The 17,859-nt window shown below is 49.9% G+C and overlaps 1 protein-coding gene across 2 annotated transcripts in view; it reads right to left on the bottom strand.

Annotated features, from left to right (window-relative positions):
- Positions 1-17,859, bottom strand: part of RPTOR (regulatory associated protein of MTOR complex 1) — a 2,181,859-nt gene that overhangs the window by 1,223,563 nt on the left and 940,437 nt on the right. For both annotated transcript variants that reach the window (XM_078654105.1, XM_078654106.1), the window contains exon 6: positions 1,261-1,436. In XM_078654105.1, the coding sequence (XP_078510231.1) occupies positions 1,261-1,436 (176 nt within the window). The remainder of the gene's footprint in view (positions 1-1,260; positions 1,437-17,859) is intronic.

Here is a 17,859-nt window from a genome sequence, read left to right as displayed (position 1 = left end):
GGTAAACTCCCCACGAAGGCGGAAAGTAAAAATATACAACTATGCTGAAGATACGCAGCTAGTATTCAACCTTGTGGAAACTCCTAACTCAACAGCATTCTTCCAGATCACTATGGTCTTCATTCGGGACTTCATGAACAGTCACCAACTAAATTGGAACACGGAAAACAACGAGATAATGATAGTCAAAAACAAACTGCACTGCTGGAGTCCATCCTTTTGGCCTCAGGAGTTCGGTCCCCCTCCCACTCCTAATAAAAAGGTAGTCAAGAGCCTCGGCATACTTGTCGATGAAGGCCTTACAATGAAACCCCAGATTACAGCAGTGACTTCTTCCTGTTTTTTTCACTTCATAAAATAAATATCATCCAAATTGTATTTGCACTTGTGATGTCCTGTATTGAGTATGCTAACGCCCCTTACATGGGTCTCCCTAAGGGTCTGAGCCAAATACTGCAGCTGGCCCGGAATCATGCAGCTAGATTGGTCTACCAACAGCCAAGATACTGCCACACTGCACCATTACTAAAGAAACTGCACTGGCTTCCAATTGTACAAAGAACCTTGTTTAAAACAAGCTGCACGATCTTTAAAATCCGGCAGAGTAAAAGCCCTATTTTTGTTTCCTCTAGAATAAGGAACTATACTCCCAGGCATAACTTCAGATCGGCACATCTCAATCTGCTAGAGGCTCCCAAATTCTATAGGAAGAGGGTAGGTTGCTGTGTTGGCTCCGGTATAACTGTTTTGCGGCTAACATAAGGGCAGCAACTTCTTATGAGCAATTCAAAACACTGCAAAAAAACATGGCTTTTCAGACAAGCGTATGAATAGTTTGCATCTCTGCCCTGCTGCTGTGGTCCCTGCGCCATGAAACCTTTTTCGGTGAACATGCGCTTTAGAAGTTTCTTATAACATAACAAAACAAAGATAAGTCATGCAGAGGATGGAAAGCAATGAGAAGGTTATTTGAAAGAAAAAGGAAAGGCGACAACTGTATATCTCAAGTGAAAGTCACATTTTCCTGCAGGATTTCAGGAATATAGGGGAGACCTCTTAAGACCGCATGCAATCTGAGCGTACACACTGTAGAAAGAAACAACTTTATTTGCTTGTAAGATAGTGCTAAATTCAGTACATTTGCCACCCACTAGAGTCAGCTGAACGGCCTGACCACTGCTATGCTACAGCTAGACCACTGCTTCAGCATCACAAGAGATTCCATGCCCTGAAGACAATCATGGGCATCGCCTCACTTACCACCGCAGCGCTATCTTGATCGGTGTCGTGAGACAGGACGTGAAGAGGTCTGCCGGCAGGTCGGGGTTCATAGGCAGCAATTCGGTGGCTTGGCAAGCGGCCAGTTGGATGCAGTTCTTCATGGAAGGGGGTAGGGGCATCTGTGCCAGCGGGTGGTTGGGGTTGATGACGGCAACCTGAAAGGGATCAGAGGGGACAAGAGCCATGAGTGCAGAAAAGGAGGAGCCTTTAAGTGCACAATTAAAGGGTGTGAGAACATCTCAGATCAACAGAGGAACAAGGGTAGTATCAGAAAGCCAGGAGTGTCTGTCGGCATCGGGCTTCCCCTGACAGCCCCAACAAAAGATGATTAAAATAGTCTGCTGTCAAGTAAGAGGCTGCTTTGCTCCTGCACTAGAGCATGTCCATTGATCTTGCACACAGCTGCAGACTCTGCTTCTGCATTTCTGAACATGGTGTTGAACAAATACGACATAATTGGTCATCAGCTGGGTGGGAAAGCCAAAGAGCAGAATGAATGGGGGAAAAAAATTCTGAAGGCAAGAAATTATGTGCATGACTTAGCTGCCATTAGTGGCAGTTGGTGACATTTGGAAATGGTTGGGCTTAAATATTTGGGGAGTGTCCCTGTGGCGAGCGAACGCAGCGAGGAGCCAGACTGTCATAAGGAGGGTTCTGGGGAGTACTCTCCACCCCCCCTGGATTTTTTTTTTTTTAAAGAGTAGGCAAATGGTCCATTTTTAACGCAAATTTGTGCCACCATCACAACACGGTGTGCTATTTGCATTAAAAAATAAAAGGAAGGTGAATGAATCCCCGAATGGGCTCTGCCTAGAAGTGTCAAACTGTGAGGTGTCTTTCGGATTTCACATTGGATTTGTTACATGCACACAGACAAAAACACACACATACACACACTCTCGTATCTGCCTTAAAACCTGGTTAGTTTGAACACAATTGTGTTTTAAGTACTTCTAACAATATGCACTCTTCTCTCTTTCCCGCCTCTTAAGCCGCCCTTGTGTCCTGCTTTTCATAATTCAGTTTGCAAAACTGATCCCAGCAAACAAGCTACGTTAGTAGGATTAAAAACCGATATACTGGAAATGGAAGGGAATCTCCGAGATATGAACTCAGAGGAGGTGAGGAACGTTTTTTAAAAACAAAAGCGTAGGCAGCCCTAGCCACTGATGCGTCCAAGGTACAGCATAGGGCAACGCTCAGAAAAATCGATGAGGTTGGGGACAAGGCCGGGAAATTGCTGGCCTGGCTGGACCGCAGAGAAGAGGCCAATAGAGTGGTGGCGGAACTCGTGGTGGAGTCTGGTAAGAGAATCACCGAGCCACAGCAGATAGGGAATACAATTGGGAACTACTATAGTACCATTTATACATCTCAGACGTCTTACACAGAAGCAGACGTGCATTCTCTGTTGAGAGATATTCCTTTACCCACCTTCTCGGACGAATAACGGTTGGACCTGGAGCAAGGACTAGAAAGCACAGAGGTAGACAGTACCATACAAGAATTGTGAGTGGGCAAAATGGCTTGCCCACAAATGGCTTGCCCATTGAGCTATATAAACTTGCCCTGTGTAAAATAGCACCATATTTGACTAGAATGTTTTAGAAGGCGCGAAATAGGATCGCTCCCACTTCACCAGAGGTTGGCAACTGTAGAGGTTATTCACAAGAGTGGGAAACCCAAGAATTTATGTTCCTCTCATAGGCCAATATCATGGCTTAATGCAGAAGCCAAGATCCTAGCAGAAATACTGGCTATTCGTTTACTACGAGTTATAATAAAGCTAGTGCATCCGGACCAGTCTGGCTTCATGCCAGCTAGCAGGCCCTGGCTAGGAATACCTCTCTTAATTTGCGCTGCCATAGTTAGAAGTAGTTTTGTATGTACTAGGAAATCTGATCTACATTCCTCCTTTGTTCCAGGTCGGACTCTGGCTGTGGCCATATATAATGTGCAATGAAATGTGGGATCTTAGGAACTCCATTATTAAAAAATAGCACAACCAGGAAGGTGTGTTTTACTGTTGTGCTTTGGGCTTTTTTTTACCTCATTGAAGAAAATAATGTTATTGTTTAAGCCTCGTTCCCGCAGCACGTTGTTGCTCAGTGGTAATAGAGCTTGATTAGCACAGATGGTTAGTCCCGGGTGCGCAGCTAAGATCATTGCAACGAAAGCACACGTTTTAAGATGTAGAGTGCAAACATTTCACAAATGGTGTGTGAAACACTGCGTGCATAACATGGTAAACTGAGCACGGTAACTGGATCAACAGGACTGTTCAAAACGTGCCACATTCACGAGGCCCATGCAATGCATGTCTTGAGTAAAGATTTTTCAGAGACCAAGCATAATCAATCAATCAATCAATCAATCAATACATTTGTAAAGCGCGCTACTCACCCGTGAGGGTCTCAAGGCGCTGAAGGGAGGGGGAGGTGCCTACTATTGCTCAAATAGCCAGGTCTTGAGGTGTTTCCTGAAGGTGAGATGGTCTTGGGTCAGTCGTAGGTGTGCGGGGAGGGAGTTCCATGTCTTGGCTGCTAGGTAGGAGAACGATCTTCCTCCTGTGGTGGTTCTGCGAATCCGTGGGACGCTTGCGAGGGCGAGGCTGGTGGAGCGGAGCTCTCGGGTGGGAGTTTAGAACGAGAGGCGGCTGTTGAGGTATTCGGGGCCCATGTTGTGGAGCGCTTTGTGTGCGTGTGTGAGCAGCCTGAACGTGATCCTCTTGCTGATGGGGAGCCAGTGCAGGTTTCTCAGGTGGGCGGATATGTGGCTGTGGCAAAGGATGTCGAGGATGAGTCGTGCGGAGGCGTTCTGTATGCGTTGAAGGCGTTTCTGAAGTTTGGCTGTGGTTCCTGCGTACAGGGCGTTTCCGTAGTCCAGTCGGCTGGTGACGAGAGCCTGGGTGACCGTCTTTCTGGTTTCGGTGGGGATCCACCGTAAGATCTTTCAGAGCATGAGCAGGGTGTTGAAACATGAGGATGAGACTGCGTTGACTTGCTTAGTCATCGTGAGGGAGGAGTCCAGGATGAATCCCCGGTTTTGTGCGTGGTCTGTGGGTGTCGGTGCGGTGCCCAGCGTTGTGGGCCACCAGGAGTCGTCCCAGGCAGATGGGGATTGTCCGAGGATGAGGACCTCCGTCTTGTCCGAGTTGAGCCTCAGACGGCTGTGCTTCATCCATTCTGCGACATCTTTCATTCCGTCCTGGAGGTTGGCTTTGGTGGTGAGAGGGTCTTTGGAGAGGGAGAGTATCAGTTGGGTGTCGTCAGCATAGGAGATGATGTTGATGTTGTGATTGCGTGCGATGGTGGTGAGGGGGCTCATGTAGATATTGAAGAGAGTTGGGCTGAGTGAGGAGCCCTGGGATACACCGCAGATGATCTTGGTGGCCTCGGAGCGGAAGGGAGGGAGGCGAACTCTCTGGGTTCTGTCTGAGAGGAACGATGTGATCCAGTCCAGGGCCTTTGCTTGGATCCCAGTGTTGTAGAGGCGGGATATTAGGGAGCGGTGGCAGACGGTGTCAAAAGCTGCTGAGAGGTCTAGGAGGATGAGAGCGGCTGTCTCTCCGTTGTCCATCAGGATCCGGATGTCATCGGTGGCTGCGATGAGGGCGGTCTCGGTGCTGTGGTTGGCTCGAAATCCGGACTGGGATGGGTCGAGCGAGTTGTTTTCTTCAAGGAATGCAGTCAGCTGTTTATTGATGGTCTTCTCGATGACTTTAGCCGGGAAGGGGAGAAGAGAGATGGGGCGGAAGTTCTTGAGGTCTTTGGGGTCCGCTGTTGGTTTCTTTAGAAGAGCATTGATTTCTGCGTGTTTCCAGCTTCCCGGGAAGGTGGCTGACGTGAAGGAGCTGTTAATGACGTTCCGGAGGTGGGGTCAGATGATGATGTCTGCTTTGTTGAAGATGTGATGAGGGCATGGGTCGGAGGGGGGGGGTCGGAGTGGATGGTGTTCATGACGCGGGTGGTGTCTTCAGTGCTGATAGGGGTCCATGCGATGAGGCTGGTGGTGGGGGTCGTTGGTTTGGTGGCTGGAGGCGGAGTCTGGGGTCGGAAGCTGTCGTGTATATCTGCGATCTTGCGGTGGAAGAATGTGGCGAGGGAGTTGCAGAGGTCTTGCGACGGTGTGATGTCGTTGTTGCTGGCGCTGGGGTTGGAGAGCTCTTTGACGATGCTGAAGAGTTCCTTGCTGTTGTGGGCGTTGTTGTCCAGACGCTCTTTGAACGATGTCCTTTTGGTGGTGCGGATCATCTGGTGGTATTCGCGGGTGGCGCTCGAGGGCTGTCATGTTTTCTGCTGTCCGTTTGTTGCGCCAGGCTTTTTCGAGGGTTCGGCATGATTTGTTTGCGTTTTTGAGGGCGTCTGTGAACCATGCGGTTTTTTTATTGCTAGTCTTGCCTGGGGGTTTCTTCAGAGGAGCGAGGTCATCAGCGCAGTTGGTGATCCACTGTGCGAAATTGTGTGCTGTGTCGTTGGCGTCGGGGGTGTCGATAGGTGGGTTCTGGCTCAGTGATGTGGTCAGTTGGTCTGCGGTGACTTTGCTCCAGCATCTGCGGGGGATCTGTAGCGTCTGGTGGTGGGAGGTGGTCTTTTTGAAGGTGAAGTGGATGCAGCTGTGGTCGGTCCAGTGTAGTACGGTGGAGTGGCTGAAGGAGACGTGGTTGCTGGCGGAGAAGATGGGGTCGAGCGTGTGGCCGGCGAGGTGGGTGGGCGTGTCTACCAGTTGCTTGAGTCCGAGGTTGGCGAGGTTGTAGAGCAGGGTGGTGGTGGTGTTGTCGTTTTTCTCCAGGTGGAAGTTCAGGTCCCCTAAGAGGATGTACTCTGGTGAGGCTAGGGCGTGCGGGCCGATGAAGTCGGGGATGGTTTCGCTGAATTGTGTCCGTGGGCACCGGGGTCTGTAGATAAGTGTTCCTCTGAGGGTGGTCTGGGGGTTGATGGGGATCTGGAAGTGTAGGTGTTCGCCGGCGGTGAGTGTCTTCGGCGTTGGTCGTGACGCTGATGGTGTTCCTGTAGATGATGGCGATTTCTCCTCCAGTTTGGTTGACGCGGTCCTTCCGGGTGATCTTGTAGCCGTCTGGGATGGCTATGGCGATGTCGGGGGCCGAGGAGGCGTTCATCCAGGTTTCCGTGAGAAAGGTAACGTCTGGTGCTGTTGTGTTCAGGAGGTCCCAGAGTTTGACGGCGTGTTTGTGGACAGAGCGGGTGTTGAGCAGGATGCATTTGAGGTGGTTGTTGTTGTCGTTGCTGTGTTCGGTGGGCGGGGTGCAGGTTTGGAGGCAGGTGAATTTGCAGGCTTGGCAGGTGAAGGGTCCGTGGGTGCGCCTCGGTGGCAGGCGGCAGGTCGTCCGGTGGTGAGTGCGGTGAGGGTGGCGGTGTCGTACCTCAGTCGGGTGCCCTGGCATCGGCTGGGGCCAGGGGTTCTGGCGCTGGGCGCGTTCTGGGCACAGACGGGCTTGCCCGCTGCGCTTCCGCGCGGCTTCCTCCATAAGAGGCTAAGTGGGAGGGAGGAGCAGCTGGGAGCGGTGCGGCCAATGGGCAAGGGAAAGGTTTACAGAAGGAAAACCGGCGGGGAGCGTGAGGCGGGGGCCTCAAGGGGCGCAAGGGGAAGCCAAGGGAATCGGGGGGGAACAACAGAAATGAGCACGGTGAAAAACCAGACAGAAAACCACAAAATACAGCAACAGAAACAATGACACAAGAATTACGATTACAGCAATACCAGTCCCAGGGGCACACCAGCGGCGGGCTCCAGGCAGCAGGAGGGGGTCACTGAGGCACAGGGGGAGCCGTGCGGCGTGTGGGGTGACCACACGGCATAGCGTTGTACTAAAATGTCAACATTTGTACCAGAGGCTGTCTAGCCCTTATATCTAGAGTGATTTCAAACCGCGCATCTTTTCAGAGTATATTTCAAACCGGACCATTCCAAATAGAGCACTTGTGTGAGGAAGTCTTCCACATTGTGTGAGGAAGTCTTCCACATAGTGCACTCAGTGGCGTAACTTGGTCAGTCAGATTGGAGGAGGTGGGGGGGGTGTAACCTTCAGATTGCCTAACAATCACAGTGGCATATCTTGATAAAATGCAGTTAGCCTGCAGACTTCTTACACTTTCACAAAGCGCACTGCATTATTATGTTGTGGCGTAAAACTAAAACAGCACTCAGTGTGATAGAGGATTCTATATATATCCACTTCTGTTCGGCGTGTTCGCAAGTGATCAACGATTTGTGCACATTTCTAATACTTTTAGGATAAATATAAATAAAATATTAGTCTAAACACACTCACTGCCCGAAAATGATGAAAAATGATGAGTTTATGTTTTCCTCAGGCTCCGCTCCTCCTCTCCAGTCGACTCCTGCGTGCAAGTTATGACCTCGCCTCCCTCAGGCTCTGTCCCACCCCGTGACTCCAGCAGTGAGATGACTGGCTGAGAACGGGCAGCCCCAGACCCAGACACTGGCTGGGTCAGAGGCTGCCATCGCTCGTTTGGAGCCTTGGGAGCTGTGGCACCAATCCCCCGGTCTCCAACAATGCAGTGTCTGGAGAGGATTCAAGAGAGCATGTTGGGCTAGTCGGAGCAAGGCACGCGTCCAACCTGACATGCTCACTTCATCTCAGGAATGCCGTGCAGCTGCGAATCAACGAGAAGGCGCAAAGCGGAGGCTTCCCTCTCTATCACTCATGTAACTTTTTTTCTGAGCCCGGGTCATGCTGCGCACTGCGGCAGACAAAATAAAAAAAAAGTAACCAGTATAAATTAAATGAACATTTAATGTGACAAACAGGGGGGCTACGCCCCCAATAAAGAAACCACCGCTTGTGCCCTGTTCTCCAGCACGGAGACTCACTCGGTCGCAGTGTTAGGTAGAGGCGTGGAGCTGAGGTGCAGACAGTGGTAGAAGTGGGCGGGAACGGAAGGGCACGGCGTGCCCCTACTTCTAAAAAATATTTCAGTCCGTTCCCCTACTTTTTACTTTCATAAAAAGCATCCCGGGACGGCAAGAATAGTCCTATGGAAAAAACGATAACTTTTTTCACTCGATTCCAGGGGCTGCTCACACTTCTCTGTGAACTCCAGAGGCTGCAGCAGCCCCTCCCTGAGCTCGCACAGACCGAGGGCGGCCATTGTCATTCCAATTGAGGCAGATTATCCCCTTTGGAATGACAATGCGCCCGCCCTCTGCTTTTAGCATATGAAGTGAGTGAGATCGGAGTTGGTGATTACCAGGGCCGGACTGGGTACAGAACCGGCCCTGGCAAACTGCTCAGCGGGCCTCCCCTGGGGTGAGGGGGAGTGCAGCCGAGCAGCTTGAGCATATGTGCTTTCTAGTTTGGGCAATAAATCTGCCTTCTACCAATTGAACTCACGAATATCAGAGAGCAGTTTCACCCAGACCTATAACAAAAAGCTTCATTGCACTAATGTCGTGAAGCTTTGTACCTTTCTGTACTTTACTACAGCCTTCTTGCTACCACCCATTGCCACTTGTGTTCAGCAGTCCTTATTGTCGGGAGTTGAGAGACATTTCTTGATTTTCTCATCATCGGTCATTTGCAAATCAATAGGATTACCTCTCTTTTGATATTAGTCCTTATCAACCCTATCCCTGTGTTATATTTGTTTATTTATTTACTATGCATTTATTTTTATAGTTTTATATAGTGCAAATCTAATATAATAGGTAGAAGAGCACTTTACATTAAAAGTTTCATACATGCATTTTTCATTTCTTTTCGGCGAAATTCACAAAGTATCAGTATTAGGTCACAGATAATATTTCCAATTCCATTTCAATTTTGGCCGATTGTGTTACAGGGGGCGGATATTGCCGACCCCCAGTAACAAAATCAGCCTCCCAGGGCCCAATAACCGCCCCCCCCCCTAGCAGCCTACCGGGGAAACGCCCGGTGCCCGCTATGGCCATTCCGGACCTGGTGATTACAGAGGAGCTTTCCCCAGACAGAGTACTGTGGGGAACGTGACACCTTGTGTAAATTGCCAATGTTTTACACGGATTGAACTGGGCAGGAGCAGTGGGAGCAGTGACCGGACAGCAGAGGTGACAGGAAAGGAGAGGTACTAGGGCAGGAGAGGTGACCGGGAAGGAGAAGTAACGGATAGGAGAAGCGACGGGGCAGGAGAAGTGATGGGGCAGGAGAGGTGACAGGAAAGGAGAAGTGACGGGGCAGGAGAAGTGACGGGGCAGGAGAAGTGACGGGGCAGGAGAAGTGACGGGGCAGGAGAAGTGACGGGGCAGGAGAAGTGACGGGGCAGGAGAAGTGACGGGGCAGGAGAAGTGACGGGGCAGGAGAAGTGACGGGGCAGGAGAAGTGACGGGGCAGGAGAAGTGACGGGGCAGGAGAAGTGACGGGGCAGGAGAGGTGACGGGGCAGGAGAGGTGGCGGGGCAGGAGAGGTGGCGGGGCAGGAGAGGTGACGGGGCAGGAGAGGTGACGGGGCAGGAGAGGTGACGGGGCAGGAGAGGTGACGTGGAAGGAGAGGCAACAGGGCAGGAGAGGCAACAGGGCAGGAGAGGCAACAGGGCAGGAGAGGCAACAGGGCAGGAGAGGCAACAGGGCAGGAGAGGCAACAGGGCAGGAGAGGCAACAGGGCAGGAGAGGCAACAGGGCAGGAGAGGTGGCCGGGCACAAGAAGTGACGGGCAGGTGACATGACAGGCAGGAGAGGTGACGGGGCAGGAGAGGTGACGGGGCAGGAGAGGTGACGGGGCAGGAGAGGTGACGGGGCAGGAGAGGTGGCGGGGCAGGAGAGGTGACGGGGCAGGAGAGGCAACAGGAAAGGAGAGGTGACGGGGCAGGAGAGGTGACGGGGCAGGAGAGGTGACGGGGCAGGAGAGGTGACGGGGCAGGAGAGGTGACGGGGCAGGAGAAGTAACGGGGCAGGAGAAGTGACGGGGCAGGAGAAGTGACGGGGCAGGAGAAGTGACGGGGCAGGAGAAGTGAAGGGGGAGGAACGGTGATTAGGCATGGGCAGGAGCGGTAACCGGCAGGAGCAGTGTACGGATAGGGGCAGTGAACGGATAAGAGCAGTGAACGGGGCAGGAGAAGTGATGGGGCAGGAGAAGTGATGGGGCAGGAGAAGTGATGGGGCAGGAGAAGTGATGGGACAGGAGAAGTGATGGGACAGGAGAAGTGATGGGACAGGAGAAGTGATGGGACAGGAGAAGTGATGGGACAGGAGAAGTGATGGGACAGGAGACGTTATGGGGCAGGAGCTAGAGCAGTAACCGGGCGGGAGCGGTAAAAGGACGGGAGAGGTGAAAGGACGGGAGCAGTGAACGGGACGGGAGCAGTGAACGGGGCAGGAACCAGTGAACGGGGCAGGAACCAGTGAACGGGGCAGGAATCAGTGAACGGGGCAGGAACCAGTGAACGGGGCAGGAACCAGTGAACGGGGCAGGAACCAGTGAACGGGGCAGGAACCAGTGAACGGGGCAGGAACCAGTGAACGGGGCAGGAACCAGTGAACGGGGCAGGAACCAGTGAACGGGGCAGGAACCAGTGAACGGGGCAGGAACCAGTGAACGGGGCAGGAACCAGTGAACGGGGCAGGAACCAGTGAACGGGGCAGGAACCAGTGAACGGGGCAGGAGCAGTGAGCGGGGCAGGAGCAGTGAACGGGGCAGGAGCAGTGAACGGGGCAGGAGCAGTGAACGGGGCAGGAGCAGTGAACGGGGCAGGAGCAGTGAACGGGGCAGGAGCAGTGAACGGGGCAGGAGCAGTGAACGGGGCAGGAGAAGTGATGGGGCAGGAGAAGTGATGGGGCAGGAGAGGTGACATGGAAGGAGAGGCAACAGGGCAGGAGAGGTGGCCGGGCACAAGAAGTGGCGGGCAGGTGACATGACGGGGCAGGAGAGGTGACGGGGCAGGAGAGGTGACGGGGCAGGAGAGGTGACGGGGCAGGACAGGTGACGGGGCAGGACAGGTGACGGGGCAGGAGAGGTGACGGGGCAGGAGAGGTGACGGGGCAGGAGAGGTGACGGGGCAGGAGAGGTGACGGGGCAGGAGAGGTGACGGGACAGGAGAAGTGATGAAGCAGTAGAAGTAATGGGGCAGGAGCGGTGATTAGGCATGGCAGGAGCAGTGAACGGGGCAGGAGCCGTGAACGGGGCCGGAGTCGTGAACGGCCAGGAGCCGTGAACGGGGCAGGAGCCGTGAACGGGGCAGGAGCCGTGAATGGGGCAGGAGTAGTGAATTGGGCAGGAGCAATGAACGGGGCAGAAGTGACGGTGCAGGAGAAGTGACGGTGCAGGAGAAGTGACGGTGCAGGAGAAGTGACGGTGCAGGAGAGGTGACCACCAGTTGTTCTTTTTGCTATATTATGATTGAGCAGCTAGCTGGCTGACATGACTATGAAGGAGCCTTTGTGGGTTTCCGTGGGTCTAGATTCTCCTGAAGAGTCCCTTTCTCTTCTGAGCCCTGCTTAACACATGTGTACAGGAGGAGCCCTGTATTCATGACCTCAATGTTTGAGACAAAAAATAATCATGGATTTCTGAACAACGCATTAAGGTAACATGTTTATATTTCACACGCTTTACATAAACCTGTATTTCCTATGAGTGTTTGCTTTTTCCTGAATTAAACCACAAATAAACATGTTTACCCATTGTTTGAATTAAATAACGTTATAAGCTGTAACTGGTCAGTGAAATGCTAAACGTACAAAAAATTGTTATGTTTTGCTATTTCTAGCCACACCCCTGACTCCGCCCACTGATTCAATCTTCGGTTATTCCCGCCGCCTGATTCTCCACCCACAGTTCCCCTACTTTTTTCCCTACTTCGACCACTGGGTGCAGACAAACTAGGGCGGCAGAAAGCCGCTTGTTTCTTCAGAAGTTCCTTTCAGGCCAGAAAAATTCACCCTATTGACAGTGAAACCCACTCAAACAAAAGTGCACAAACAAAACGCTCTCCCTGCAAAGTAAGGGCAGGAGTTTCTGGGGCATCTTCTCTACAGCGCACGAGGGCCATGGACGCGGTAGTGCAGGCGCAGGCTTCCCTTCTGAGAGCGCGTACGAGTGTCAATTAAAACTCATACAACATGTAGACAGTCATATATACAGATAGTTACGTATCATAACACATTTAAAAAGCGACCCTAATCTTAAAACACACTTACTGGTGATATAAAGACAGTTGTTCAGTAGTTAGCCGTCAGTACCGGGGACTACTCTCCAACAGTTTACCAATGTTATCAGGTAGGCAAACTGGCGCACAGGGGTAGCGGCGGGTCTGCAGAGGAGAGTACACGGTTTGGGGGAAGCTGGAAGAGAACAGTAATGGACGACCTGTCGGGACAGGTAATGTGTGTGTGAAAGAAAAAGACGACACGAGAACAGACGCCACAAGAGTGTGACATGATGGCAGAAGGACAGGCTCAAGTAGGAAAATCAAATTTAGAGGTAAGACGACCACCACACCAGAGAACTAAAGTCATAATATCGATCCCTTGGCACCAGACTCCGACCGACTCAAACCGACTTGGATTTCTAGAATTTGACACCAGATCACTGAACTGCTGTGAAGACCCTGCCAAGACATCGGTGGATTCGCGTGCCAAGTGCAGTCTGCAACACCGAGGCGTCAGGGCAGGCTGGCACCAGCTGGAGCACTCGAGAGCCTGCATTAGAGCAGATAGCATGTATGGTTAATATATGTCCAGCCCTGCCTGTGCCCCTCATCTGAGCTTTCTGAGGCTGTGTGTGTGTGGGGAGGGGGGGGGGGGGGGGGGAGTGGGGTGGAAGCTGCTGAGGCGGAGCTTGTGCAGTGTTGTTGTTCGGGACACCGAGTGAACTTAATTCAGGGGTAGAGGGAGGCACAAGTGCACACGTGGGGGACTGCAAATTAATTACATAAAAAAGCACGGCTGCTAAACTGAAAGCGGACTGCACTGCAAATTAATTAAATAAACAAGCGCGGCCACTAAAGTGAAATCGGACTGCGCTTCATGCAAATTAATCAAGTAAAGAAGCGCGGCCGATAAAATGAAAGCGGACCGCGCTCCAAATAAAAAAAACATTAAACAAAATAGTGCTCACAGCCAAGATAAAGCAGACCATGTAACATGAGGAGTAAATGGTCCAGTCCTTATGGGCAGGAACACATTGAGACAAGGCGGTAACAAGGAGGGACTAACAACTCTATCAATCAGAAGCCAGCATTTAAGAAGGACAATGACACAAAGCTAATGCCAAATATGGACGGAGAGTGGACAGGGCTTCTAGTGCATACCCTAATATAATATGCCTCGCAGCGCGAGGAGCGCATGCGCACTGCCGCTAGGCTCGACCTAAAAATAGGACACGGGGCTCATTTGTAGTAACATATTATGAATTGCACACGTAAGCTTTGTTATCACCATTCATAATGAGCACATGCTAATTAAACTTGCACCTTGGTAATGTCATCAGAAACAATAAAAACCCTGATTCACACCAAGAACATACTTGTGTAAAAGGTGAAATTATGTTTATCTAAAACAGGATCAGAGCTCCCCGTGAGATTATTAAAAGCAGGCCTAGTAATCTATATATTAGCAAGTGCAGGGTTCTTGAGGGTGGGTGGGGGGAGAATTGCACAATTTGCTGCCTAATGGTTAGTAAACCACATAAAGAGTACCTTATGTTAGTATGGCATACTTTAAAGTGTTCCTGAATGACCATGTTACAGGAACATTGTCACCTCTGTTTAACTGGGGTGACCAGTGGGTGATTACGTCAGTAAGTGGCAGCTGTCAGCGCCGGACTCGTGGTCACAACCAAGCACAAGTGCTGAGGAGTGACCAGAAGGGAAAAGGGTTGTTGGCCTGACCCCTACTCCCTGGCATCAGTGTGTGGCCAGTTCAAAGATGCAGGCTCAGTCTCTGCTTCACGTGTGTAATCTGTGGATGTCGATTCAACAAAATGCCAGGGAGTTAGTGGAAGTGCCATCACACACCCTTTGACCTTAATGACATTACAGAAGTGATCTCACCATGATCTTTGACCCTGAATCTTCCCATGCAGTGATGTTACATGATCTTGATAGGATTACAAAAATAAGCATTACTTAAGTCCCCATAATAACTGAATGATTAATATAACTACTCAAATGTATTTTTTAGATACCACCTATATTAGTGTGCTGATAAGATATGCAGGGGAACCTTACTCATTTCTATTTGTATTAAATAAAGAATAATGTGTTCATTATGTGTGCATCTGAAGAGTATATAATGCCACAAATCACTGAACTGGAAACGTACATTAATTTAAGGTGTATTCAAGATTTTTTTAATGTATTCACAATAAGGAAACAACTTGTTTAGAAATGTGAGGTTTGTCATGGGTGCCCCTCACCACACACCATTGGTGCTACCGTGCCCCAAAAATGTTATGCCAGAATATTTCCATTAGTTCATATACTTTGGGTGACTCATGTCAGATATTACTTCTAGTGTGTCAGAGCCAGCATTTTGGGTGCCTCCCCCCAAGCATGTTACAATTGCCCTCACTTATGTCAAGAATTACAGCCAATATGCCAGTGTCAGCCTTTTGTTAGGGGTGCCCTCTATGCCAAGAATTTGATCCAATCATCAAATGCCAGATTTTTTCCTTGGGTGTCCCCAAATGCCAAGTATTACCTCTAGTATGGCAATAGCAGTAATTTGTCACAGATGCCTGTCATGCGAAGAATTGTCTCTAGAATACCAGCACCAACTTTTTTGCCACGGGTGTCTCTATAAGCCAAGTATTACCTTCAGTGTGCCAAGGCCAACTGTAGACTTGCAAGCATAACACCACAATTTCTATCATGTTCACTTACATTCACTCATACTCAATCTCACTGAAACTTCTTCATTCTCACTCACACTCACATCCTTACTCACTCTTACTTTCACTCACTCATTTTAACTCTCTCGCAGTCACTCAAATTCGCACTCTTCTAAGCACCCTTACTCTCATCTCAGGCATTCTTTCTCAGTCCGTCGCACTTATTCTCACTCACTCATTCTCACTCACATTCATTCTCATTCACACTGCCTTGCTCTAATAAACTTTACACTCATTCATTTTCACTCACTTTCATTGTCACACACACAAACATGCTCACACATACAAACAGACATGCTCACACGTACACAGGCTCTCTCTCTCGCACAAACACACTCACCTGCACGCAAGGACACCCATACACTTCCAAGCATTTGATTTAATGTACCCAATCTGTGAGCAAATGCCCTGTTACAGCTCTTGGGGCTCGATTTATATTACACAAAGAGAGAGTAATGCAGTCGAATTCATTATTGGTACATTCATAATGGACAGAAAAGAAGAAAGGGGGAGCCCCCATAAAAAACAAGGGACTAGGAATGCACCTGTGTTCTTGCCACTGAATTTGCCACTTTAGAGGTCAGAGGATAACAAAAGCAGTGCAAGGAGCTGCAAAGGGCAATCCAAGAGCAGCCATTGCAACCCGTGGCAACCTCTAATCGATGTTCATGTGTCCTTTCTCCTACCTCTCAGCTATTCTTTCTATCCTGTTTGCCTCATTACTGTTCTCACTCTATCTCTCACATGATTCCCACTCTCACTGTCTGAGTTCTGACACCAGTGTCTCTATCACTTCTCTTACATCTGTCTCCTACTCTCCTGTTCTGCACCCTTGAACTCTCCCTTTCTCAACGGCCTCATATGTCTCTCCTTTCTCTGATGTCTCTTTTTTACCCTGTTGGCTGTCTCATTCTGGACTGACTCTATATCACCTCTGTCAGATCAGTCTAATATATTTCTGTCTAAGCAGTGCCTTTCTCATCTGTCTGCCTGACATACACGACTTCCCCTCTATACCTCTCTCATGTCTCTCCCTCTCTCGAATCAGCCTATAACTCTCCATCAATGGCGCACAGAAACACACTCGTCTTTTTCTCTCGCGGTCTCTCACCTGTCTGTCTAGTGAGGCTTCCTCCTCACTTTTAGTCTCTCTCTTGTCCCTGGCTGTTAACTCTTCCTTTTTTCGCTCGTCTGCTGGGATACGGTGCAGGCCGGAGCCCCCAGGTCAGGTATGGAGGCAGCATTTTGTTTCACTGCAATGGTTGGAGTTTCACGGTTGCGTTTATTTTATGGCAGCTTAACTACTCCGTGTGCTGCGCGTTTTTAACATTTTTTTTACAATGTCACTTCTGTTGTAGCACTTCTTTAGCAACCACTTAGCCCCGGCCCGGAGTCACAGTGGAAGTGCTAGGGGTTGCAAGCAGAAAGTCAGGGGTCACAGTTGCAAGCCCTAAATGACGTCCATGATGTAACCAGAACCTCAGCAACCATGGGTGGCAGTGCTCCACGCTGCAGGTACAGTCACTGCTACACAGGCTAACAGGACACCTGGGTGTGCATCCACCGAGCGGACAGGCTCTTGCGTGCCACACCTCAGAAGCCTCTGCGTGGAACCGGTCTCCACAGACCCGACCATCTTTACAGGTGCCTGCCTCGCCAGACCTTCAGACACCTCGGTGTGCTCTCATCTCACAGTCAGGCCCCCACAAGCGTTTGTGTGCAGTCACCACAGGTGTATCCTTACTCTGTGATGCACCTTTGACCTTTATAAAAAACTATTTATGCGACCGTGTTCAGGTGGCAGGTTCATTACTCATCACCTGCCTCAATGTGCAACCAATGCCAGTATACAGATGTGGCCTCGGAGACACATATTACATCCACAGACATGAGTCTGCAGCAAATACGTCATTAGAACAGATTGGCAAGATATGCTTGCTATTTGTAAACTATTGGACCTGTTGGGCGCTATTCTTTAGTGCTGTTGACTATGCACTGCACAAGATATTGTTATTACTCCCCTAGCGTATAGAGACGAACCCCTTGAGGAAATGACATTGGGACAAACTAACTTTCTAGTCCTATTGTTAAGAGCCTTATTTAGTTTGTCCTAAAATGGCAAAATTCATGACAGGCGCCTATTGCACAGATTTCACATACCCCAAAAAGCAAAAACAAATACCACAGAAGTATAATGCAATAACATTTCACTTTACATTATATCACATCACACCATACCATAATATGACATACACTACAAACCTCGAAGGTCAAAGATGAGAAAGTTAAAAGAAGCACATTATTAAAGAGTGTAGTTAATCAATTTGTTTGGTAATAATATTTATAATATAATAATAATAGAGTTTGTAAAGCGCCTGGTTACACTAACTAGTGTGACCCCGCGCTGTGGTCAGCAAGAACACAGGGAGCAGTCAGAAGGATGGAGACTCAAGGAATCCTGGAAAAGCCAAGTTATCGTTTTTTTCCTAAAGATACTCTCTGATTGTTCCATGCGGAGGTCTAGAGGAAGAGCGTTCCATTGCTTAGCAGCCAGGTGGCAAAAAGAGCGGCCTCCCATTCTCGATTTTTTTTATAGCTGGGACTTTCACCAAACCTGCGCATTAGGAACGTAGGGCTCTGGTAGGTCTATACGGGGTCAATAGACTGTGCAAGTACTCAAGGCCTTTCCTCAACATAATTCGCTGACTGATGCACATAGTTTTGAATATGATTCT

Source organism: Lissotriton helveticus, chromosome 7 (genome assembly GCF_964261635.1).
Source record: "Lissotriton helveticus chromosome 7, aLisHel1.1, whole genome shotgun sequence".
Classification (NCBI taxonomy): Eukaryota; Metazoa; Chordata; class Amphibia; order Caudata; family Salamandridae; genus Lissotriton; species Lissotriton helveticus.
The sequence above is the reverse complement of the archived record's forward strand: the minus strand, read 5'-3'. Positions and strand labels throughout refer to the sequence as shown.